This window comes from Mercenaria mercenaria, chromosome 9 (genome assembly GCF_021730395.1).
Source record: "Mercenaria mercenaria strain notata chromosome 9, MADL_Memer_1, whole genome shotgun sequence".
NCBI classification, from domain to species: domain Eukaryota; kingdom Metazoa; phylum Mollusca; class Bivalvia; order Venerida; family Veneridae; genus Mercenaria; species Mercenaria mercenaria.
In genome coordinates this window covers 76,188,259-76,214,745 of record NC_069369.1, presented here as the reverse complement: position 1 = coordinate 76,214,745, position 26,487 = coordinate 76,188,259, and the positions used below count along the sequence as shown (strand labels likewise).

Genomic DNA, 26,487 nt, shown 5'->3' with positions numbered 1-26,487 from the left:
ATGGCCCTTGAATTACTTGAAAAACTGTGAATTGAGCCTTGTCCGCTGTCTAAGTCGAACAGTTTTCATCCGATTTTCACCAAACTTGCTGACAATGTTTGTTGGCATAATATCTCGGCCAAATTTGATGACCAGCCAAATTGCCCCAGGCACTCTTGGATTATGGTCCTTGAATAAGGCCACGTTCGATGACGGGCGTATTTTGTGACAGTCTGGCACTCTTGTTTCCAGGTGTATACATCTGGGCTTTGAAACAATGTAACCATGGAATTTTCTTTTTCAGGCCAATCAGACTATAGATATGGACTCTCGAAACAATGTAACCATGGACAGGATGACGTTGTACTGTGTGCCAGTTCCTGGGGAAGCAGAATGGGTTAAGCAAGTATCCTTATTTACTGGCATTGTGTAATGTTTCCCTATGCACTAACGCCTTCATAAAAGACTACCTGCTTACTTACCACCTGTTTTTCCTGCATTTTGAATGTTTTTAAGTTGAAACATAAAGAAAAATTTACTACTACTGTTTCTGATTTCTTGGTTGGAATTTGAAAATGAGGCAGTATGGGGTGATTTGCTTTAACCCAAGTTGTCATCTGAGGAAGCCATTCAGCTGGCTTCTGGAAGGTAAGTGGATCTACCCAGGTGTTTGTTTGTGCCTGAAATAGAATTCAGAGGCATCTACCGTCTTACCGTACTATCGAAGGCTGGAAAGTTGCCATATAACCCTGTTTTGTAGTGTGGCTTAAACAGAAATTAACAGGGGATTGCATAGATTATACATTCGAATTTTGCTAGAAAGTAGATAATTTGACTACATTCCTTTGTTCAAATTCATTGCCAGGTCCCAGCAAAATGTTAGTAACGTGTAACTACCAATAACTTTAACAGATTTTGCCTTTCCATCGAGTTGGAGCAAACATAGTCTAGTTTTTAGCTCACCTGTCACAAAGTGACAAGGTGAGCTTTTGTGATCGCGCGGTGTCCGTCGTCCGTCTGTTCGTCCGTCCGTGCGTGCGTCCGTAAACTTTTGCTTGTGACCACTCTAGAGGTCACATTTTTCATGGGATCTTTATGAAAGTTGGTCAGAATGTTCATCTTGATGATATCTAGGCCAAGTTCGAAACTGGGTCACGTGCCATCAAAAACTAGGTCAGTAGGTCTAAAAATAGAAAAACCTTGTGACCTCTCTAGAGGCCATAATTTTCAACGGATCTTCATGAAAATTGGTCAGAATGTTCATCTTGATGATATCTAGGTCAAGTTCGAAACTGGGTCACGTGCCATCAAAAACTAGGTCAGTAGGTCTAAAAATAGAAAAACCTTGTGACCTCTCTAGAGGCCATAATTTTCAACGGATCTTCATGAAAATTGGTCAGAATGTTCATCTTGATGATATCTAGGTCAAGTTCGAAACTGGGTCACGTGCCGTCAAAAACTAGGTCAGTAGGTCTAAAAATAGAAAAACCTTGTGACCTCTCTAGAGGCCATAATTTTCAATGGATCTTCATGAAAATTGGTCAGAATGTTCATCTTGATGATATCTAGGTCAAGTTCGAAACTGGGTCACGTGCGGTCAAAAACTAGGTCAGTAGGTCTAAAAATAGAAAAACCTTGTGACCTCTCTAGAGGCCATATATTTTACAAGATCTTCATGAAAGTTGGTCAGAACGTTCACCTTGATAATATCTAGGTCAAGTTCGAAACTGGGTCACGTGCCATCAAAAACTAGGTCAGTAGGTCAAATAATAGAAAAACCTTGTGACCTCTCTAAAGGCCATATTTTTCATGGGATCTGTATGAAAGTTGGTCTGAATGTTCATCTTGATGATATCTAGGTCAAGTTTGAAACTGGGTCACGTGCCATCAAAAACTAGGTCAGTAGGTCTAAAAATAGAAAAACCTTGTGACCTTTCTAGAGGCCATATATTTCACAAGATCTTCATGAAAATTGGTCAGAACGTTCACCTTGATGATATCTAGGTCAAGTTCGAAACTGGGTCACGTACCTTCAAAAACTAGGTCAGTAGGTCAAATAATAGAAAAACCTTGTGACCTCTCTAAAGGCCATATTTTTCATGGGATCTGTGTGAAAGTTGGTCTGAATGTTCATCTTGATGATATCTAGGTCAAGTTCGAAACTGGGTCACGTGCGGTCAAAAACTAGGTCAGTAGGTCTAAAAATAGAAAAACCTTGTGACCTCTCTAGAGGCCATATATTTCATGAAATCTTCATGAAAATTTGTCAGAATGTTCACCTTGATGATATCTAGGTCAAGTTCAAAAGTGGGTCACGTGCTATCAAAAACTAGGTCAGTAGGTCAGATAATAGAAAAACCTTGTGACCTCTCTAAAGGCCATATTTTTCAATGGATCTTCGAAAGTTGGTCTGAATGTTCATCTTGATGATATCTAGGTCAAATTCGAAACAGGGTCATGTGCGGTCAAAAACTAGGTCAGTAGGTCTAAAAATAGAAAAACCTTGTGACCTCTCTAGAGGCCATACTTGTGAATGGATCTCCATAAAAATTGGTCAGAATGTTCACCTTGATGATATCTAAATCAGGTTCAAAAGTGGGTCACGTGCCATCAAAAAGTAGGTCAGTAGGTCAAATAATGAAAAAACGTTGTGACCTCTGTAGAGGCCATATTTTTCATGGGATCTGTATGAAAGTTGGTCTGAATGTTTATCTTGATGATATCTAGGTCAAGTTTGAAACTGGGTCAACTGCGATCAAAAACTAGGTCAGTAGGTCTTGAAATAGAAAAACCTTGTGACCTCTCCAGAGGCCATACCCTTGAATGGATCTTCATGAAATTGGTCAGAATGTTCACCTTGATGATATCTAGGTCAAGTTTGAAACTGGGTCACGTGCCTTAAAAAACTAGGTCAATAGGTCAAATAATAGAAAAACCTTGTGACCTCTCTAGAGACCATATTTTTCAATGGATCTTCATGAAAATTGGTCAGAATTTTTATCTTTATAATATCTAGGTCAGGTTCAAAACTGGGTCACATGAGCTCAAAAACTAGGTCACTATGTCAAATAATAGAAAAAACGACGTCATACTCAAAACTGGATCATGTGGGAAGAGGTGAGCGATTCAGGACCATCATGGTCCTCTTGTTTGACTTTTTTGAATGAAATGTATTTTGCACTATTAGATTATTACATTACATTAGTTCTTCCTTCACTGCTGTAAAGTCATATGCAGATATGAGTAAGGTTAAAACACACAGCTATCCCTCGACATCCACTACACGAGCCAGAGGTAAAAGAAATCTAGAAGATGAAACAGAAGTTTCAGAAGAACCTATGGAAAGCCAGTGTCCAGATGCAGAGAGTAAAAATGGTGATAATGGTGCTATTTCCATGGAGACTGAAGAGGAGAAATCTAAACGCCAACAAACTGCGAGAAAAGGTGACTAATGTTCATCAAAGCATTGTGAATATACTAAAAATGGTACACATGCTGTTTAAAGGACTTTTTCATACCTTGTAAAAAATTCTGAACATTCATATTTTTGGGAAGTGGCGTTTTATTAACTTACTGCCATATGTATTTTGTATATTCAATTTGTTTATAACTGCAGTTGATGGTTTGTGCGAGAAACCAGATCTAAACTTCCCGTTGCCAGGAGAAAAAGGACCAGCATGCTTAGTAAAAGTAAGTTGTTACCTCTAGTAAAGTATGAACTGCCGTACATTTCTTTTCTTCATTTGAGAAACTGATTCTCAAAATTATTCAGATGGGCGTGTGGGTGAGTGGTTAAGGATATTGATTTCACCTGCCAATCACCTGTGTTGGTGGCCCACTGGATCTGAGCTCTGCTCTGTCATTATGTACTGGTTTGCCTAAGGTCGGTAGCTTAACCCAGGTGCCCACTCATACCTGAAACAGTGCTTTGAAGGGCACCTTATGTCTTCTACCATTAAAGGATGACCTGACTGGCATGGGAGACTTTTTACAAAACAAACTAGTCGGGTAATTATAATAAACTAAAATATTGCAAGTTTATGTTAGATGGATTTAATGGTGATTGTGTGAAATTGTTATTTGCGGGGAACTAGATTTTATGGATTACAAAATGTATGTGGTTGTGTCACTCCCAAGAAATTAAAATCTCTGAATAAGCAAAACTTTTTATTCTACATCTAAAATTTGAAGTCTATTAATTCAAGCCCTCTCACAATGTCTTGAGCATAAATAATCTTTCATACCCACAAACTTCGGTAATTTTACAGTATGTGATTGCTATTTCAGGTTTATGATGATATTGACAAATTTAAAGTGAATGACATCGTGGAATTTGTAGGCGTGTTGTCAGTGGACCCGTCTTTAGCAAGATTCCAAAATGACAGGTGCGGGTAAATAGTCATTTTTATAACGTTACCAAATTTCTGCGATAGTTTCGAAGTTTAATGACCCATTGAAAGAGTTTTTGTTTGAAGGTTTGACATGTAAATGAAATCTCAACCTCGTAAATGGGTAGTAGTTTATTATTTGGTTTCAGAATACTGTGAAATAAACGAAACAGCCTTTCAAATGGTTGTGTGGTTAGGTGTAATTTTTGATACAGATGTATATTCAAAATCTTACATGTTGAACTAGATATTTTTTTATGGATTTGGTCCAGTATTTTACAACTTACTATCTAGTGAGTAGGTGCAAAAAAGAATGTGGCCAAAATTCTCGTTATTAAAGTTACTGGTATATATCATTTTATATAATTACTTGACTTCATACATAAAGTCCTTAGTTTTAACAATATAACAAGTCTGTCTTCAGCCATGTTTACTGGATCAATAAGTCAAAAATATAAAAATAAAACTGTAAAATTTAGTTTCTGATGTCGTGTAATAAAACAGCTTGAATAGGCCTAAACTATTGCTGAGGTCCGAACAGTCAATAGTCGAAACTATTGGCCTTTGGACATCAGGCAATAAGTTTCACTATTGACTGGTAAGCCGTTCGGTAAGTATGCTATATACATGAACACGTAGTTTATATTTTCCTAATTTTTGTAAGGGATGCTTTCTAAGTAATGATAAAGACCTGTCTTTATATTGATTAATATTTGGTGATTAGCCCCATAGTGTTGCTATATAGTATAATACCATGTTCTGATCATGTTTAGGGAAGAGGGTGATTCAGTGATAAATGTAGTAGAAGAAACGCCAGAGGAGATGAATGCCCATGCCCCACCCCCATCACTTGTACCCCGGCTCCATGCGGTGCTCTGCAATCATCTGAAACATGTAAATCCGCTGGTACCAGATTCTGTAGAAGATAAAATTCAAGGTACAAACTAAATTTTTTCAAATGTTCTGTGTACACTTGTCAGGAAACTTGATCGGGAAAAAATTTGTTTATAGCGGTAGAAATATTTACGTATTCATTTTCATCTATATTAAAATCGAGCAGAAGTTTTCCTTGCAGGTTATTTTTCAACTAGCTAAATATACTTATAGTTAAGAAAGTAAGTTAACTGTTCACTACTTACAGTTTTTCTCTTTCATTAAGTAGAGGCAAATGCTATCCCATAATTCCAAGTTAGATGGGTCTCAGCTTGCTCAGCAGATTGCCAATGGCTTCTCTACTGCACTTTTAAAAAAGCTTTCAACCACTGTACTCCAGTATGAGTGGACTGTAGCACTTGCTAAGAGATTAAACTTGCTTCCAAGTGTCTGTAGGAGAGCATGTACCTTACGTTATGAAAAAGCAGTCTCCCCTTATAAGAAAGATACCTCTGCCATCATAAACATTTTTATCAAGATTTTGATAAATCTTTTTTTTAGCTCACCTGAGCACAAAGTGCTCAAAGGTGAGCTTTTGTGATCGCCCTGTGTCCGTCGTCCGTCCGTCGTCGTCAACAATTTGACTGTTAACACTCTAGAGGTCACAATTTTTGCCCAATCTTAATGAAACTTGGTCAGAATGTTACTCTCAATAAAATCTTGGATGAGTTCGATATTGGGTCATCAGGTATCAAAAACTAGGTCACCAGGTCAAATCAAAGGAAAAGCGTGTTAACATTCTAGAGGTCACAATTTTGGCCCAATCTTAATGAAACTTTGTGAGAATCTTACCATTAATAAAATCTTGGGCGAGTTCGATATTGGGTCATCTGGGGTTAACACTCTAGAGGTCACAATTTTAGCTCAATCTTAATGAAGCTTGGTCAGAATGTTACCCTCTATAAAATCTTGGACAAGTTCGATATTGGAACATCTGGGGTTAAAAACTAGGTCACCAGGTCAAATCAAAGGAAAAGCTTGTTAACCCTCTAGAGGTCACAATTTTGGCCCAATCTTAATGAAACTTAGAATGTTACCCTCAATAAAGTCTTAGACGAGTTTGATATTGGGTCATCTGGGGTTAAAAACTAGGTCACCAGGTCAAATCAAAGGAAAAGCTTGTTAACACTGTAGAGGCCATATTTATAATTGTATCTTCAGGAAATCTGGACAGAATGTTAATCTTGATGATCTCAAGGTCCAGTTTGAATCAGGGTCATGTAGGGTCAAAAACTAGGTCACCAGGTCAAATCAAAGGAAAAGCTAGTTAACACTGTAGAGGCCACATTTATGACCATATCTTAATGAAACTTGGTCAGAATGTTAATCTTGATGATCTTTAGGTCACGTTCAAATCTGGGACAGGTGGGGTAAAAACTAGGTCACCAGGTCAAATCAAAGGAAAAGCTAGTTAACACTGTAGAGGCCACATTTATGACCATATCTTAATGAAACTTGGTCAGAATGTTAATCTTGATGATTTATAGGTCACGTTCAAATCTGGGACAGGTGGGGTAAAAACTAGGTCACTAGGTCAAATCAAAAGAAAAGCTTGTTAACACTCTAGAGGCCACATTTATGACTTTATCTTCATGAAACATGGTCAGAATGTTAATCTTGATGATATTTAGGTCAAGTTCGAATCTGGGTCAGATCAAAGGAAAAGCTTAGAGGGCACATTTATGACTGTATCTTCATGAAACTTAGTCAGAATGTTAATCTTGATGATCTTTAGGTCAAGTTCGAATCTGGGTCATGTGGGGTCAGAAACTAGGCCAACGGGTCAAATAAAAGGAAAAGCTAGTTAACACTTTAGAGGCCACATTTATGACCATATCTTAATGAAACTTGGTCAGAATGTAAATCTTGATGATCTTTAGGTCAATAGGTCAGGTGAGCGATACAGGGCCTTCATGGCCCTCTTGTTTCATCATTTGGTATTGTATTTTAAGTATTGAAATGAGCATATTTCAAAGATTTAAGGCTTAATGTGGGTGATAAAATGAAAAAAAAAATGAAAATATAAAAATAATATTGAAAATTCTTTTGAACAATCTGCGATTTTCTTGGTCACATGGATTTTCTTGGTCACATGGTATTTGTGAAGGCAATATTAATGGTAGTGAGCGCTAAGGGAGATAATCACTGCTGGGAGTTGGATAAAAAAGTTCAAGCTGGTTATGTTTATCCTTTCTAGGGCAGGGAAGGTTAAAATGAGTCATGACAGAAGTTGTTTGCTCTGAAAGGGTTAATGTACTAAAACTTTTATCAAATGGGAAAGAAAACATTGGCCTTTACAGAGAAGTGTTGATGTAAAGTTAGGTTGATAAAGATTCTTTTCATATATATTGTGTTGGAAATTGCTTCATACTATTTTGACTTAAATAAATGTCAAGACTTTGTCTTTTATTTTACAGTTTTGGAGAATATTCAGGGTGTTTTGACAGCCTTAAAACAAGAATTATTGTCAGTGTTGGAACATGCTTTATTGGGTGATAAAATGGCAGCAAAATACCTCCTGTGTCATCTCATAGCCAATGTGTAAGTTGAAAATTTAATACAGACAAGCTGTGTCTTAGTAGGGAAATGAAAACACATAATTATATTAACAATTCAGTGTACAAGGTCGTAGATGATAAAACAAGCGTGAAGCCAGTCTAAAAAACCTCGGCACCTGATTGATTGGTTCTGAGCATAATCTTGTCAGTGACAATGTTGTATTCGATGTCTCGTTTTCAGAGTTGATTCTGCAACTTTTGAACAGTTTGTTTGTCAGTTTCATTAAGACCAGGAATGTGGGTGAAATAATGGTTGTTACTACAACATTTATAAGTACAGTGTTTAAATATATTGGTGTTAGAGTTATTTTTGTGGATTTGGTGGTTTTATCCCAACAAGCCCATCTGCTTAGCTTAGTAGGGAGATCGTAGGTCTATGGATAACGGGGTCACTAGGTTGACCCTCGGGTGATGTTCATGTTCTCAATGAAGACTTAATAAAGTCATTTGTCTCCTGTCATTTTGTCTTCTGATGCATGTGGAAAAGTTTGCAGTTATTTGTAGAGAACAGGTTAGTACTTGTACAGGATCCAGGAACACTGGTTCTGTTAACTGCTTACCATTACATATTTGAAATACTGCTGAAAAACTGCACCAAACCAAAACAAACATAATCCCAATAGGTAAGCAAGTAAAATTTCTGTTCCTTCCATATTCTCAAGTTAAAAATCTACGCAAAGTAGCCGTTCTGGCCTAAACTACAATGTTTCATGCCCTTAGAATTAAATGATTTTACAGTAATACATTTTGATAGAAACAAATTATAATTTGGCTTATCATATCATTGAAGACACTGTAAGTAGAATATGTGAGCCGTGCCATGAGAAAATCAACATAGTGGGTTTGCGACCAGCATGGATCCAGACCAGCCTGCGCATCCGCACAGTCTGGTCAGGATCCATGCTGTTCGCTTTTAAAGCCTACTGCAATTAGAGAAACCATTAGCGAACAGCATGGATCCTGACCAGACTGCGCGGTTGCGCAGGCTGGTCTGGATCCATGCTGGTCGCAAACCCATTATGTTGATTTTCTCATGGCACGGCTCATGTAATGGTTTTAGTTTAAGTTTTTATGGCAAAAATTTGTACTTGTAGGTATGGTAGAGCAGATGCAATGGCACTGGGAAAGTTTTCAGTGAATTTCAGTAACTGTCCACGTTCCTCACTGTACTCAGAGTTGTTGCATCATTTACTTTCAAACATTGTCACACAGGTAACTCTTGATCTTTGTATTATGTAGACATTTTCATCCGGAGGTTTGTCAAAAGTGTAAGACAAAACTCTTTTACTTCCTTTCATTTATTTGGGGGAAATGCGCTCACATAATTACTAATGATTATGGATTTAGTTAATGTTTGCCATTATTCGGCATGCTGAGTTAAACAAGAGCTGTCTGTTGACAGCGCGCTTGACTGTGCGTAGAATTGATGGAAGTGTGGGGTCAAAATATTACCAGAGATTTTCAGACAAAAGAATAGATAAGACAAACAATGTAACTGCATTTGTGGATTTGGATAAGTCTTGCACTATATGGCAATGTGTGGCCATGATGGTAAGCAAGTGTTCAGAGTTTAAGCCATATATCAAACAGTTTAGACAAAATATGGAATGGTATGCGAAACTTAACTAATTTCTATGTTTCAGAAAAGGGCCATAACTGAGCTAAAGCCCTTGTCCTAGTTATGTAGTCTTGCCTACATACGTAGACTGTGATGGTAAACAAGTGGTCAAAGTTTCAAAGCCATATGACAAACAAGTTAGACAAAATATGGACTGGTATGAAAAACTTAACTGATTTCCAAGTCCAAAAAGGGCCATAATTCAGCCAAAATAGTTGACAGAGTTATGTATTCTTGCCTGCAGATGGAAATTATGACCATAAACAAGTGTTCAGAGATTCAAAATTGGGTCATCTGGGGTTAATAACTAGGTCACCAGGTCAAATCAAAAGAAAAGCTTGTTAACACTCTAGAGGTCACAATTTTGGCCCAATCTTGATGAAAGTTGGTCAGAATGTTACCTTCAATAAAATCTTAGACGAGTTTGATATTGGGTCATCTGGGGTTAAAAACTAGGTCACCAGGTCAAATCAAAGGAAAAGCTTGTTAACACTCTAGAGGTCACAATTTTTGCCTAATCTTCATGAAACTTGGTCAGAATGTTACCCTCAATAAAATCTTGGACGAGTTCTATATTGGGTCATCTGGGGTCAAAACTAGGTCACCAAGTCAAATCAAGGGAAAAGCTTGTTAACACTGTAGAGGCCACATTTATGACTGTATCTTCATGAAACTTCGATGTTAATCTTGATGATCTTAAGGTCCAGTTCGAATCTGGGTCAAATAAGGTCAAAAACTAGGTCACTAGGTCAGATCAAAGGAAAAGTTAGTTAACACTCCAGAGGCCACATTTATGACCATATCTTAATGAAACTTGGTCAGAATGTTAATCTTGATGATCAATAGGTCAGATTCAAATCTGGGTCAGGTGGGGTAAAAAACAAGGTCACTAGGTCAAATCAAATTAAAAGCTTGTTAACACTCTAGAGGCCACATTTATGACTGTATCTTCACGATCCTTACTCAGAATGTTAATCCTGATGATCTTTAGGTAAAGTTCGAATCTGGGTCATGTGGGGTCAAAAACTAGGTCACCGGGTCAAATCAAAGGAAAAGCTAGTTAACACTTTAGAGGCCACATTTATGACCATATCTTAATGAAACTTGGTCAGAATGTTAATCTTGATGATCTTTAGGTCAAGTTCGAATCTGGGTCATGTGGGGTCAAAAACTAGGTCACTGGGTCAAATCAAAGGAAAAGCTAGTTAACACTTTAGAGGCCACATTTATGACCATATCTTAATGAAACTTGGTCAGAATGTAAATCTTTATGATCTTTAGGTCAATAGGTCAGGTGAGCGATCATGTTTAAGATACAGCCTTGAAATTTGGATGACATGTACAGTTTTGCACACCAATCTTAAAACTGACTTTCAGTTACCATGAATGTGACCAACTGACCTACCTTCTTTAGGGCTGTCATTGATTGGGTCTTAGGCGTATCGACGATACCGATATATCAGAAGACAAATATCGACGATACATCGATATATTGATTATTAAGTTAGATTAACGACCTATTTGTTCATATAATACTATATACCTTCCTGTAAATGCTATTTTAAGTTTTATTGCCTACTTTCCATATTTCTGTTTGATTGTGTTGTATTTGTATTTATGAAATAAAGAAATACATAAAAATTAATAACGTCTTTCATTTTTATTTTGCCTTCACTGCTTTTTTTGCATTCATTCAAATTTACAACTTTGTGAACTTAAGTTGTTTTTTAGGGTCTGAGTGTTTATTTGGGTAGTTTTTTCTCCCTGTAAAATATCGATTTTTGAAAATGGGAATCGATAATCGATCGACCAAAAAAAAATCGTTGATACATCGATATCGTTTCTATCGATGACAGCCCTAACCTTCTTAATATTTTAGCATCAGTTTGCCATTTGAAACATGTGGCTCATATTACTCAGGTGAGCGATCCAGGGTCATGATGACTCTCTTGTTTATTTTGAAGCAGAACTTAATGTTCAATGTTTGATAAAGAAATTTCTAACTTGAGCATACTCTTCTTACAGGAAACTTATTTATAATATTGTTTTGTTCAGTTGTGTTTGAATTAAACAAGAGGGCCATGATGGCCCTATATCACTCACCTGAGCTAAGTTGCTTGCTTGAACAAATTTCTTTGCTAAAGCTTCAAAAACAAGCAGGTAGGTCAGTAGGTCATATTCATGGTCACTGAAAGTCAGTTTTAAGAGTAGTGTGCAAAACTGTACATGTCATCCAAATTTCAAAGCTGTATCTTAAAAAAAAACAAGAAAGTAGGTCAGTAGGTCACATTCATGGTCGCTGAAAGTCAGTTTTAAGATCGGTTTGCAAAACTGTACATGTCATCCAAATCTCAAGGCTATATCTTAAAAAAACAAGGAAGTAGGTCAAGGTCACAGTCAGATGACCCTTATCACTTAGATCATTAGGTAAATATAATTAAACAGGCTAGGAAATATAATCTGATAACTTTTGAAGTATTTTTTCCTATATAACTCACATATCAAGTGACCCCTGGGGCGGGGCCTCTTTTCACCCCAGGGGCATAATTAAATCTTGTTAGAGATCAACTAGGCAATGATACATACAAAATATCAAAGGCATAGGCTTTCAACTTTCAGACAAGAAGATTTTTAAAGCTTTTTTCCTATATAAGTCCATGGGTGAAAGTTTTCCGGAATACTCCGGAAGTTCTGGATTTTCCATTTCGGCCGGGATCGTTTTTCCAAATCGTCGAAATTCGGGGTGGGGGGGGGGTGTATTGTGTCATCAATCAACAAAGCTTGAAAAATCAGTCAATCGGCGACAAACACAATCGACTCTGTTTATCATATTTGCCGTTTGCAGCGCATCTCGCATATCGTCAATATGTAACGACAATTTTGATTGGCTGGCATAGGTGCTGTACTTCAATGAAAACAACTGTTACGTTTTTCATAAATTTTACATGCGCCGAAAAGTTCCCGCGCGTCAGAATTTGCACGGACTTTTGTCTGCAGCATGCATTTCTCGATTTCTTGCATGCACATGTAGCCACCTCGTATATTGCGAGTTATGTCTTATACGAGTATTGGTGGGTTAAAGTCAGGATAGGGACGAGTGGACCTCTCTGTATGCTCATCCGATCGGACGCGTGGATTTTACCTCGTAACTTTACCAAATGCAGAAATTACATCCCTAAAAATAACCTGGATTGACTGGAATTTACCCGCGAATCGTAAAGATATCAAAACGTCATACCAGTAATTTTCCATTCCACGAACACGTGCGACCTATCGTAATAATAATATCTAATTTAGGCTAGATTGCCGTTACTTTTGTTTATCGACACGTACACAAAAAACGCGCGTAGTGCATTCATTTTTTAATATAATCGCTTCAAATTTTCAACACCGCTTGAGAAGTAATACAGTTTGAATTCTATAACGATTTTAATAAGATATCTACAGAAATGTAGGCAAAAGTCTATAAAAACGATCGAATTTTCATACATTTATTTGTAAAATTTCAAACAGCGCGATCTTAAATATTTATTTATTTCTAAAAGTAAATAAGTACTACATTCTATGGTCATAAAATTCAGACTTTTGACAAGTAAGTACAAAAAACAGAATTAAAAAATCTTAAATAATAAAAAAGCGGCAGCTATTTCAATACATGAGTAAAACAATTTCTGGCAAACAGATTTCTGTGTAATGCGGCAGAATAGGTTACGTGACCTCATGAACGTAAATAGAAATATGGTTTTAAAATAAAGCAGTATGATGTCGCTGTGGTTTTAAATAAGTTTGATAAGTAAATGAATATTTGTAGATGTATTTTTGACACGACACTATGTGAGATATTCTTTTCAAACTATAATGTAAAAAAAAATAGGGCAAATAGGTCACTTATCGTTTGACACATTTACCTGTCAGTTTATACGGGATATTGCACATTCGCTTTTAAAAAAATTAAAGAAGATACTTTTTTTACTGTTTTAAAGAACCGAGGCGGTACGATCAGACAGTGATGTGTCACATGGCGCGAAAACATGATGTAATGCCATGACAATCTCGGGCAACTTTGATCTCCACTTCAGATGACATGATACCGACACACTTCTTTTAGCTCTTTAAGAGGATTTTAACTGATGACGAAAACAAGGCCAGTACTTATTTTATCAACAGAATATTTACCGATAATTGTTAATGTTTTTTTCCGCTTTGAACAGGGGTGGGTTGATAATTATTTTTCGGGATTTTCGAATCCAAAGCAATCTAGATCAGATAGCCATTTTTGGCAACTTTCGTGATGTCTGGATTTTATTATACACACCTTGTAAAGAGTTCCAATTATAAAACAAGCTTCAACCACGGAAAAGTCACTTTTATAAAAAATATTGCAGTGATGATTACTCGATCCCGTTACGTACCGAAATTTACTTCAACTGTTTGTTTTAAAACATCATTTTAGACGACCGTTTATATAACTATTCACTCACGTTTTTCATGACTTTCACGTGCGCCTAAAAGTTGCCGCGTCAAAGTTTGCACGGACTTTCACACGCATGTCTTGATTTCTACGGTTTGCACGCTTTTTATCTCCAAAGTATCAATCTTTCCATGAGGAACAGGAGGAAGATCAAGATTTCTTTCGGGGATTAACACGCCGTAATTAGGGCTGCATGGGTTAGTGCGTGAAAAATAATGTTTTTACTGCCAGCGTACAATACTTAGGACTTAGAAAGCAAACATTGTAACAAATGGAGATAGGCTTGGCTATCTGAATGTGACACTGATGGTGATCGATGGGGTCTTTGGCTACGAAAACCGGATATTGCAGGGTCTGCATTTTGTGAATGTTGTGCCAAAACATTAAAATATGGTGGCATGAAAAAACAAAAATGTTGCTAGAATTTTCAGGTAGTTTCAGTCTGAATCTTACAAAAATATGTTGAGGGTATATTGCTGAAACAAGTCCTTGACTTAGAAAAGTTACTGTTAACTGAAAATCATGCATTTTGTGCAATATAATAAGTAAATTTTTGGCACACACATAAGGGTAGAATAGGGCTGTTCTAAGCGTTCAAAATCACTAATTCTCAGAAGCTTCAGGGGGGCTTTGCCCCCCTGGCCCCCCTACCAGGGCTTTGCCCTGGACCCACCGGGGGCCCTAGCGGCCCCCAAGCCCCCAGCAAATTTTTCAGGATTTTCAATATTCCATACTTTCACCCATGTAAGTCTATGTAAAACTTGTGACCCCCACGGCAGGGCCTCTTTTCACTCCAGGGGGATAATTTGAACAGTTTTGGTAAAGAACCACTAGGCAATGCGACATACCAAATATCAAAAGCTTAGGCCTTGCAGTTTCAGGCAAGATTTTTAAAGTTTTTTCATATATATATATATAAGTCTGTGTAAAACTTGAAACCCCCCGCCCCCAACAGGGCAGGGCCTCTTTTCACCCAAGGGGCTAGGGGGATAATTTGAACAATCTTTGTAGAGGCCCACTAAATGATGCTACATACTAAATATCAAAGCCCTAGGCTGTGTGGTTTTGGACAAGAAGATTTTTAAAGTTTTTCCTTTTGGTTGCCATGGCAACCAGAGTTCTGTACGGAATTCAATTCTTTGAACAATTTTTAAAGAAGACCATCCAAGGATCATCCCTATGAAGTTTCATAAACTTTGGCCTGGTAGTTTAGGATATGTTGTTTAAAGGAAAGTGCGATCACAATAGCTCAGCCTGAGCCTTTGGCTCAGGTGAGCTAAAAAAAAACACACACCATTCAATAATGAACGTTATCTCAACATGTGAAAACAAGATTAATTTTCTCACTTGTTAATTTTATTACAGTCACATTTACTACACATGTCCCTTGAGAACATGAATAAGTTGCCGTTCTCTCCGAAGAAAGATTACACAGCAAACAGACTGCGCTCGGGTATTCTACAGCTGGCAGATCAGACCAATATTACAATAAATGAAATAGCACTGGAGCCTGGACAGCTGGATGTCAATGGTAAGAGTGTCATAACTAACTTCAGCCTCACATGAAAATTAAGATCAGTATAGATCTTGTTTTTTTGCATTCCTGGCAGGATTTCTTTGTGCTTTTGCAGGTGCGAAAAGCAGTCATTTTACTTTATTTCTTCTTTTAATTAAAGAGCCTGCCTACTGCCTAAACAGTTGCCCTTGAGTACTTTCAACCAGTGAAAGATTCTTATATTCAAAGGAAGTGATAATCTGTATATGTTGGCAGTGTTGCAACATTCCACACTGTAACTGGAGTTAGGAGTCGTCGATTGCAATGAAACTTATACAGCTAACTTGCTTAGAGATGGAGTTTAAGGTTGCATATGAAGTCACTAGTGCCGAGATCAAGGTCACCATTACTAAAAATATAATAGCTTGAGTCGTGAATGAAACTGAAGCTGGATAATTTTATTAAATGCCTGTTTCTATACAATCACATATTTAATGGCGTTGTACATAATAATAATGATGATGATAACTTTATGTAAACCAAGAGTCATGACTGCACCCTGCCCCCTGAGGCCATTTTACCCCTATTGCTGAATACCAGTGCTTAAAGCCTTACATGGTACGGAGGTTCAAACCCCCTGGTTAATGGTGCCATCACTTATTATTATACGCCAGTCTCTGAAAGAGCGGGGAGTATTATGTGAACACCTGTGGCGGCGGGCCGTTGGCGTCCAAAGCATGTCCCTTCTCAAAGTCAAATAGTTTTTATCCGATCTTCACCAAACTTGCTGACAATGTTTGTGGGCCAAGTTCGATAACCAGCCAATTCGCTCCAGGCACTCTTGGATTATGTCCCTTGAATTACTCGAAAAACTGCGAATTTAGCTTTGTCCGCTCTTTTAAGTTGAACAGTTTTCATCCGATTTACACCAAACTTGATGACAATCTTTGTTGACATAATATCTCGGCCAAGTTCGATAACCACCCATATCACCCCAGGCACTGTTGGATTATGGCCCTTGAATTAGGCCAAGTTCGATGATAGGTGTATTTTGTGACAGTCTGGCACTTGTTAGCTCACCTGTCACAAAGTGACAAGGTGAACTTTTGTGATCGCGCGGTGTCCGTCGTCCGTGCGTGCGTCCGTAAACTTTTGCTTGTGACCACTCTAGAGGTCACATTTTTTCATGGGATCTTTATGAAAGTTGGTCAGAATGTTCATCTTGATGATATCTAGGTCAAGTTTGAAACTGGGGCACGTGCCATCAAAAACTAGGTCAGTAGGTCTAAAAATAGAAAAACCTTGTGACCTCTCTAGAGGCCATATGTTTCACAAGATCTTCATGAAAATTGGTCTGAATGTTCATCTTGATGATATCTAGGTCAAGTTCGAAACTGGGTCACGTGCCATCAAAAACTAGGTCAGTAGGTCTAAAAATAGAAAAACCTTGTGACCTCTCTAGAGGCCATATTTTTCATGGGATCTGTATGAAAGTTGGTCTGAATGTTCATCTTGATGATATCTAGGTCAAGTTCGAAACTGGTTCACGTGCGGTCAAAAACTAGGTCAGTAGGTCTAAAAATAGAAAAACTTGTGACCTTTCTAGAGGCCATATATTTCACAAGATCTTCATGAAAATTGGTCAGAACGTTCACCTTGATGATATCTAGGTCAAGTTCGAAACTGGGTCACGTGCCATCAAAAACTAGGTCAGTAGGTCAAATAATAGAAAAACCTTGTGACCTCTCTAAAGGCCATATTTTTCATGGGATCTGTATGAAAATTGGTCTGAATATTCATCTTGATGATACCTAGGTCAAGTTCGAAAGTGGGTCACGTGCCTTCAAAAACTAGGTCAGTGGGTCAAATAATAGAAAAACCTTGTGACCTCTCTAAAGGCCATATTTTTCATGGGATCTGTATGAAAGTTGGTCTGAATGTTCATCTTGATGATATTTAGGTCAAGTTCGAAACAGGGTCATGTGCCGTCAAAAACTAGGTCAGGTCTAAAATAGAAAAACCTTGTGACCTCTCTAGAGGCCATATTTGTGAATGGATCTCCATAAAAATTGGTCAGAATGTTCATCTTGATGATATCTAGGTCAAGTTCGAAAGTGGGTCACGTGCCTTTAAAAACTAGGTCAGTAGGTCAAATAATGAAAAAACGTTGTGACCTCTCCTGAGGCCATATTTTTCATGGGATCTGTATGAAAGTTGGTCTGAATGTTTATCTTGATGATATATAGGTCAAGTTTGAAACTGGATCAACTGCGGTCAAAAACTAGGTCAGTAGGTCTTAAAATAGAAAAACCTTGTGACCTCTCTAGAGGCCATACCCTTGAATGGATCTTCATGAAAATTGGACAGAATGTTCACCTTGATGATATCTAGGCCAGGTATAAAACTGGGTCACGTGCCTTCAAAAACTAGGTCAGTAGGTCAAATAATAGAAAAACCTTGTGACCTTTCTAGAGGCCATACTTTTCATGGGATCTGTATGAAAGTTGGTCTGAGTGTTCATCTTGATGATATCTAGATCAAATTTGAAACTGGGTCAACTGCGGTCAAAAACTAGGTCAGTAGGTCTAAAATTATTAAAATCTTTTGACCTCTCTAGAGGCCATATTTTTCAATGGATCTTCATGAAAATTGATCTGAATGTTCACCTTGATGATATCTAGGTCAGTTTCGAAACTGGGTCACGTGCGGTCAAAAACTAGGCCAGTAGGTATAAAAATAGAAAAACCTTGTGACCTCTCTGGAGGCCATATTTTTCATGAGATCTTTATGAAAATTTGTGAGAATGTTCACCTTGGATGATATCTAGGTAAAGTTCAAAACAGGGTCATGTACCTTCGAAAACTAGGTCAATAGGTCAAATAATAGAAAAAGCTTGTGACCTCTAGAGACCATATTTTTCAATGGATCTTCATGAAAATTGGTCTGAATTTTTATCTTGATAATATCTAGGTCAAGTTCAAAACTGGGTCACATGAGCTCAAAAACTAGGTCACTATGTCAAATAATAGAAAAAACGACGTCATACTCAAAACTGGGTCATGTGGGAAGAGGTGAGCGATTCAGGACCATCATGGTCCTCTTGTTTTAAAAATGGAATACCACACACTACACTACCCATAGAGCATGTATCGGCAAGTACCGGTACATTTAATTTAACAAACCTTGAAAATATAAGTGTTGAAATGTAAAAACTTTCAAAAAAAAACTAACAATAATTTAAAAACTATCACCAGCTGTTATCACATACAAAAAATGTATCAGCAGTTCATTCCACAGTTTTGGACCAATAGTACAGAAACTTCTATCATTAAATGTTTTGCACTTGTTGTATTGAATGACTTGTCACTGAAACTTTGTGTATAGGTAGTTTGCATGGAGATATATTTTAGGATTGAATATGGGGTCACTAGGGTCAAGGTCACCATTACTAAAAAAGAAAAACAAAAATTTCACATATGTCAGTGAAAATGGTAGCTTGCATGAAGTGGGAGTTTGTGATTGCATATGGGGTCACTTGGATCAAGGTCGAGGTCACCATTTTTAATAGTCAGGAGTGACATGGTAATGAAACTTGCTGGGTAAGTAGTTTGCATCGAGAGTGATTTTTAGGGTTGGATACCGGTATCGGTACAATACCGAATAATCACTTCGAAAAGTACCGGTATATACAGTTTCGTAAAAGAACCGGTTCCGATTTCGGTATTTCCATAAAAGTAAAAAAAAATTCTTACAAAATCTGCGGCAAAATAAAGCAGAAATTTAAGCAAATAGCGTAATAACGCGATCGACATTGTTTACTGTGATACCGCTCCGAGTAACCTCCCTTGACATGGAGAGCTAACCGTGCGAATAGTTTCGTATGCTAAATATAAATTATGCACGGAGGGGCACCTGGGGTCTTCCTCCACCATTGAAGCTGGGAAGTCGCCATATGACCTATCGTGTCGGTGCGACGTTAAATCCAACAACAACAACTTCTTTTCCCGTCATTTTAAACAACGAAAACCAATACTTAATTTCAAAATATACAACACTATTTTTCTTTGTAGTATTCTTTTAAAACCAATGAAAAAAAATGTTGTAAATTAAAAGTTACGAGACTAAGCTGTAACCTACGTAAACAAATAATCGGTTTTCGCGAACCATTAGAAATAATGTTATTATTGGAATGTTGGTTGTTTCAAGTGTTTTGAAGGTTATTGTTCAATTAAATATATGTTGCAAAGTGTTTCACTTTAAAAACATTACTAGTCAACCTAGTCAAAGATTATCATGAGTGAAAGTGAGTTTGACTTGTTAGAGGGGTAATTTGAAAGCTAATAAGTGTTCAGTTTAACAGTTCTAGACAGTACTGAGCTTTAAAAGCATTACTACAGTGAGTGTATTCATAGATTTAAATTGCATCGTGAGTGAGGTATCTACTCTAGATTTTTATTTTGGAAAACTAGACTGTAAGATATGGTTTTTTTTATGCCCCCGAAGGGAGGCATATAGTTTTTGAACCGTCTGTCGGTCTGTCCGCAATTTTCATGTCCGGTCCATATCTTTGTCATCCATGGATGGATTTTCAAATAACTTGGCATGAATGTGTACCACAGTAAGACGACGTGTCGCACGCAAGACCCAAGTCCGTAGCTCAAAGGTCAAGGTCACACTTAGACGTTAAAGGTCATTTTTCATGATAGTGCATTGATTGGCGTGTCCGGTCCATATCTTTGTCATCCATGGATGGATTTTCAAGTAACTACGCATAAATGTGTGGCACAGTAAGACGACTTGTCGCGCCCAAGACCCAGGTCTGTAGCTCAAAGGTCGAGGTCACACTTAGACGTTAAAGGTCATATTTCATGATAGTGCATTGATGGGCATGTCCGGTCCATATCTTTGTCATTCTTGCATGGATTTTAAAATTATTGGGCATGAATGTGTACCACAGTAAGACGACGTGTCGTGCGCAAGACCCAGGTCCGTAGCTCAAAAGTCAAGGTCACACTTAGACGTTAAAGGTCATATTTCATGATAGTGCAATGATGGGCATGTCCAGTCCATATCTTTGTCATTCATGCATGGATTTTAAAATAACTACGCATGAATGTGTGGCACAGTAAGACGACGTGTCGCGCGCAAAACCCAGGTCCGTAGGTCAAAGGTCCTAAACTCTAACATCGGCCATAACTATTCATTCAAAGTGCCATCGGGGGGCATGTCATCCTATGGAGACAGCTCTTGTTTACTCTTTCATAATGTAATACATACAACATTCCATTAACAGACTTAAAATGTTTATTTATCACAGCAAATTTTCATGTATATTTACTTATATAGGTGTATATAATACTTAGCAAATCATTGCTTATGTAATGTACTACAAAGCATGGTATCGGTATCATTAAAAATACCGTATCGTTTCGTTGGTATCGGTATCGGATCGCTTCGTCCTTAACGATATCCAACCCTAGTGATTTTTATGCTCCCCAAAGGGGAAGCATATAGTTGCCACTTTGTCCGTCCTTTCGTCACACTTTTGTCCGTAGTATAACTTGAAAAGTATTATGGCATTTGATTGAAACTTTACGTAATCATAGAGGCCATTGAGACAAAGTGCAGTGTCAAAAAATCATAACTCTACCTTAACTAGTTTTTAAATTGTCTCCCTTTATTATACAAAAAAAGGCTTGTCCAGAGCATTACTTGAAAAGTATTAATGGCATTTCATTGAAACTTCACAAAATGATAGAGGCCATTGACGGGAAGTGCAGTGTCAAAGAACAATAACTCTACCTTACCTAGTTTTTAGCTTGACTTTTCGAAGAATAGGGGAGCTATCCTACTCGCCCAGGTGTCGGTGTTAGCGCGAGCGTCACACAAATGTTAAAGTTTGCGTACCACCCCAAATATTTTCAAAGTCTATTGAGATATTGCTTTGATATTTTGCATACTTGTTTACCATCATAACCCCAGTGTGTAAAAAGGAGGAGACAACTCTTATCAAGCATTTTGACTGAATTATGGCCCCTTGTCGACTAAGAATAAATGTTAAAGTTTGCGTACCACCCAAAATATTTTCAAAGTCCACTGAGATATTGCTTTCATATTTTGCCTACTTGTTTACCATCATGACCCCAGTCTGTAAAAAGGAGGCAACTCTTATCAAGCATTTTGACTGAATTATGGCCCCTTCTCGACTTGGAATATACTTATTGTAATGTTAAAGTTTTACTCATTGCTTATATTATACTATCAAGCACAGAGAATAGTCGAGCGGGCTGTCCACTGACAGCTCTTTTTGAATTATCTCCCTTTATCATACAAAATAAGGCTTGTCTAGAGCATTACTTTAAAAGTATTAATGGCATTTCATTGAAACTTCACAGAATGATAGAGGCCATTGACGGGAAGTGCAGTGTCAATTTGTTTGTTTTGGGTTTAATGCCGTTTTTCAACAGTATTTATACGCCCGTTTGAAAAACGAGACATATTATGGGAACGCCCCTGGCAGGCGGAAGGGCGGGCGGCGTCCACAGACTTTGTCCGGAGCATATCTTCTACATGCATGGAGGGATTTTGATGAAACTTGGCACAGTTTTTCACCATCATGAGACGGAGTGTCATGCGCAAGAACCAGTCCCTAGGTCTAAGGTCAAGGTCACACTGAGGTCAAAGGATACAAGAATGAAAACTTTGTCCGGAGCATTTCTTCTTCATGCATGGAGGGATTTTGATATAACTTGGCACAAATGTCCACCACCACGAGGCGGAGTGTCGTGTGCAAGAACCAAGTCCCTAGGTCTAAGGTCAAGGTCTCACTTAGAGGTCAAAGGATACAAGAATGAAAACCTTGTCCGGAGCATTTCTTCTTCATGCATAGAGGGATTTTGATATAACTTGGCACAAATGTTCACCGCCACGAGACGGAGTGTCGTGCGCAAGAACCAGGTCCCTAGGTCAAAGTCACACTTAGAGGCCAAAGGTCAGATACAAGATGACTTTGTCCAAAGCATTTCTTATTCATGCATTGAGGGATTTTGATGTCACTTGGCACAATTATACACCATCATGAGACGAAGTGTTATGCGCAGTTTCCTTCTTTAGAATTACTTCCCTTTGTTGTTACTATAAATAGCTTATATTGTAAATTTTTCATTACTAGTCGTAGGGACAAATCGAGACCACTTTTCTGTAGTACAGCATGCATGCTACATCCAATTTTGAGGTGTATTTTGACCAATCTCTACCTGGTAAAGATTTTTGTGTGGACTTGCAATTTTTTTTTAAGATTAACTTCTCTTAGTTGTTACTATAAATAACTTATATTGTAACTTTTTTATAATTGACCCTAGGGAAAAACCAAGACCACTTTTCTGTGGTACAACATAGATGTTACTTTCCAATTTTAGGTGTATTTTAAGGTATCTCTACCTGTTAAGGAGTTTTTTTGTGGAAAAACAAAAGACTTACAATGATTACTAAACAACCACAAAATTAAAATTCCATTTGCAAATACAGGTGCTAGAGTAAAGAAATTTGCTGTGACGGGCGTATATTGTGACATTCTGGCACTCTTGTTCAGTTATGTAATGGCGGGCAGTTAACCTAACCAGTGTTCCTGGATTCTGTACCAGTACAAACCTGTTCTCCGCAAGTAACTGCCAACTTCCCCACATGAATCAGAGGTGGAGGACTAATGATTTCAGACACAATGTCATTTATCAAATAGTCACGGAGAACATACGCCCCGCCCGAGGATCGAACTCTACCTACTGAGCTAAGTGGGCGAGCTAAGTGCAGTGTCAAAGAACCATAACTCTACCTTACCTAGTTTTTGAATTATCTCCCTTTATTATACAAAATAAGGCTTGAGCTTGTCTGGAGTATAACTTGAAAAGTATTAAGGCATTGGATTGAAATTTCCCATAATCATAGAGGTCATTGAGACAAAGTGCAGTGTCAAAGAATCATAACTCTACCTTACCTAGTTTTTGAATTATCTCTCTTTATTATACAAAATAAGGCTTGTCCGGAGCATTACATTAATGGCATTTCATTGAAACTTCACAAAATGATAGAGGCCATTTTTAGCTCACATGTCACAAAGTGACAGTGTGAGCTTTTGTGATCGCGCAGCGTCCGTCGTCCGTGCGTGCGTCCGTCCGTCCGTGCGTAAACTTTTGCTTGTGAGCTCTCTAGAGGTCACATTTTTCATGGGATCTTTATGAAAGTTGGTCAGAATGTTCATCTTGATGATATCTAGGTCAAGTTCGAAACTGGGTCACGTGCGGTCAAAAACTAGGTCAGTAGGTCTAAAAATAGAAAAACCTTGTGACCTCTCTAGAGGCCATATTTTTCACAAGATCTTCATGAAAATTGGTCTGAATGTTTACCTTGATGATATCTAGGTCAAGTTCAAAACTGGGTCACGTGCCATCAAAAACTAGGTCAGTAGGTCAAATAATAGAAAAACCTTGTGACCTCTCTAGAGGCCATATTTTTCATGGGATCTGTATGAAAGTTGGTCTGAATGTTCATCTTGATGATATCTAGGTCAAGTTCGAAACTGGGTCAGCTGCGGTCAAAAACTAGGTCATTAGGTCTAAAAATAGAAAAACATTGTGACCTCTCTAGAGGTCATACTTTTGAATGGATCTTCATGAAAATTGGTCAGAATGTTCACCTTGATGATATCTAGGTCAGGTTAGAAACTGGGTCACGTGCCGTCAATAACTAGGTCAGTAGGTCAAATAATAAAAAAACTTTATGACCTCTCTAGAGGCCATATTTTTCATGGGATCTGTAAGAAGGTTGGTCTGATTGTTCACCTTGATGATATCTAGGCAAAGTTTGAAACTGGGTCAACTGTGGTTAAAAAACTAGGTCAGTAGGTCTAAAAATAGAAAAACCTTGTGACCTCTCTAGAGGCCATATTTTTCACAAGATCTTCATGAAAATTGGTCTGAATGTTCACCTTGATGATATCTAGGCCAAGTTTGAAACTGGGTCATGTGCCTTCAAAAACTAGGTCAGTAGGTCAAATAATAGAAAAACCTTGTGACCTCTCTAGAGGCCATATTTTTCATGGGATCTGTATGAAAGTTGGTCTGAATGTTCATCTTGATGATATCTAGGTCAAGTTTGAAACTGGGTCAGCTGCGGTCAAAAACTAGGTCATTAGGTCTAAAAATAGAAAAACCTTATGACCTGTCTAGAGGCCATACTTGTGAATGGATCTTCATGAAAATTGGTCAGAATGTTCACCTTGTTGATATCTAGGTCAAGTTTGAAACTGGGTCACATGCCATCAATAACTAGGTCAGTAGGTCAAATAATGAAAAAACCTTGTGACCTCTCTAGAGGCCATATTTTTCATGGGATCTATATGATGGTTGGTCTGAATGTTCATCTTTATGATATCTAGGTCAGGTTCAAAACTGGGTCACATGAGCTCAAAAACTAGGTCACTATGTCAAAAAATAGAAAAAAAACGACGTCATACTCGGTTCAAAACTGGGTCATGTTGGGACAGGTGAGCGATTCAGGACCATCATGGTCCTCTTGTTTTTGTTTCTAATACCTTATTCCCCGTATTGGGACAAGCACTTGCATCAGTTTTACCGATTCCTTGTTTAAACATGATGGCATGTTCAAAAGTTTTGACCTTGTAACTGGTAACTGCATTGTAGTGTTCATAATTTCATAATTTATTAGGTGCTCAATTACTTTGTACTCTACTGACTCAAGATAATTTGATTAATAGCTCACTTGAAAGTGCGTCATGGAAGAACTTATCTCTTTAGTAACTGTTATTCTTTCCAGGGGTGAAAAACATACAATCACTTGGCAATGTGATAAACTGGCAGAAAGTGGAATACGATTTTGAATTTCACAGACAAGAATTTCAGTCCAACATATCTGCTCTTATTGTTTCTGAAGGGAGATCTATACTACCTGTAAGTAATCACAAGTGTAATTTAAACAGTTATCCTTGGTTTTTGCTTCTTTAAGTCCATATGCACTCGGCATTCTGTAGTCATTGTGATAAGACTGACCTTTTTAAAAAAAATTGTGTTGCCGACTTCAAATCAATTGATATACACCTCTGTGGGTTCGAAATCTCACTTGTTATGTAGAAGGCCATCCAGCTAGCTTACTTAAGCAGGTTTTTGGTTCAACCCGGGTACTCGCCTATGTATGGCGAGCCATCCGGGGGTCTTTCTCCACCATGATACCGAAAGCTTGAAAGTCGCCATACGACTGTAAACTTGCAACAAATAAAAATGCCACTTGAGATTTTTGAATTACTTTACATTAAAATTGTGGTATTTTCTTTTACATACTAGAGTGACTGTTTTGTACCACTGCAATGCAAGGAACAACCAAGTGATTTGAGAAGTTACTTCCAACAGTTAGACAGTATACTCACAGATGATTTCCTGACCAAGTGTCGTACATATATTGGATTAGCAAAACACATGGATTATGGATTGTCAGATGAAGTACAAAAGGTCTGTTGAACAATTTTCTATTTTTACCCTCTTTCAAAGGGGTATTGTTGTAGGAAAGATCCTGGGAGGGGGCCTCCGTTACTTCAAATCACTTGCCCCTCATCGATGTGGGTTCGAGCCTCACTCGTGGCGTTGAATTCTTCATGTGAGGAAGCCATCCAGCTAGCTTAGGAAGGTCGGTGGTTCTACCCAGGTGCCCGCTCGTGATGAAATAATGCACGGAGGGTCACCTGGGGTCTTCCTCCACCATCAAAAGCTGGAAAGTCGCCACTTGACCTATAATTGTGTCGGTGCGACGTTAAACCCAACAAAAAAAAAAGATCCTGGGAATAAAAAGTACCTTTGAGTCGGTGTTTCATCAAATTCTTTTTGAAACGGCTTGGTGTTTCAACAAATACTATTTGAAGCAGTGCAGTGCCACTTGTACCAATGTTCAAAGTAGGAGTATCCATAGTGGAGGGGAAAAGGTCACCAAATTCAAATGACTTGTCCGTCATTGCTAATGATTTTTTAACCCTATTTGGG

General features: G+C 37.9%; 1 protein-coding gene across 2 annotated transcripts in view; it reads left to right on the top strand.

Moving 5' to 3' along the window:
• Window positions 1-26,487, top strand: part of LOC123547503 (mini-chromosome maintenance complex-binding protein-like) — a 35,988-nt gene that overhangs the window by 5,079 nt on the left and 4,422 nt on the right. The window contains exons 4-13 of one of the 2 annotated variants that reach the window (XM_045334665.2): window positions 284-385; window positions 3,207-3,423; window positions 3,596-3,669; window positions 4,267-4,364; window positions 5,141-5,304; window positions 7,718-7,841; window positions 8,953-9,070; window positions 15,313-15,478; window positions 25,274-25,407; window positions 25,798-25,962. In XM_045334665.2, coding sequence (XP_045190600.2) covers window positions 284-385; window positions 3,207-3,423; window positions 3,596-3,669; window positions 4,267-4,364; window positions 5,141-5,304; window positions 7,718-7,841; window positions 8,953-9,070; window positions 15,313-15,478; window positions 25,274-25,407; window positions 25,798-25,962 — 1,362 coding nt within the window. Of the gene's footprint in view, window positions 1-283; window positions 386-3,206; window positions 3,424-3,595; window positions 3,670-4,266; window positions 4,371-5,140; window positions 5,305-7,717; window positions 7,842-8,952; window positions 9,071-15,312; window positions 15,479-25,273; window positions 25,408-25,797; window positions 25,963-26,487 lie in introns of both variants that reach the window. The other variant, XM_045334664.2, reaches the window with a different exon arrangement.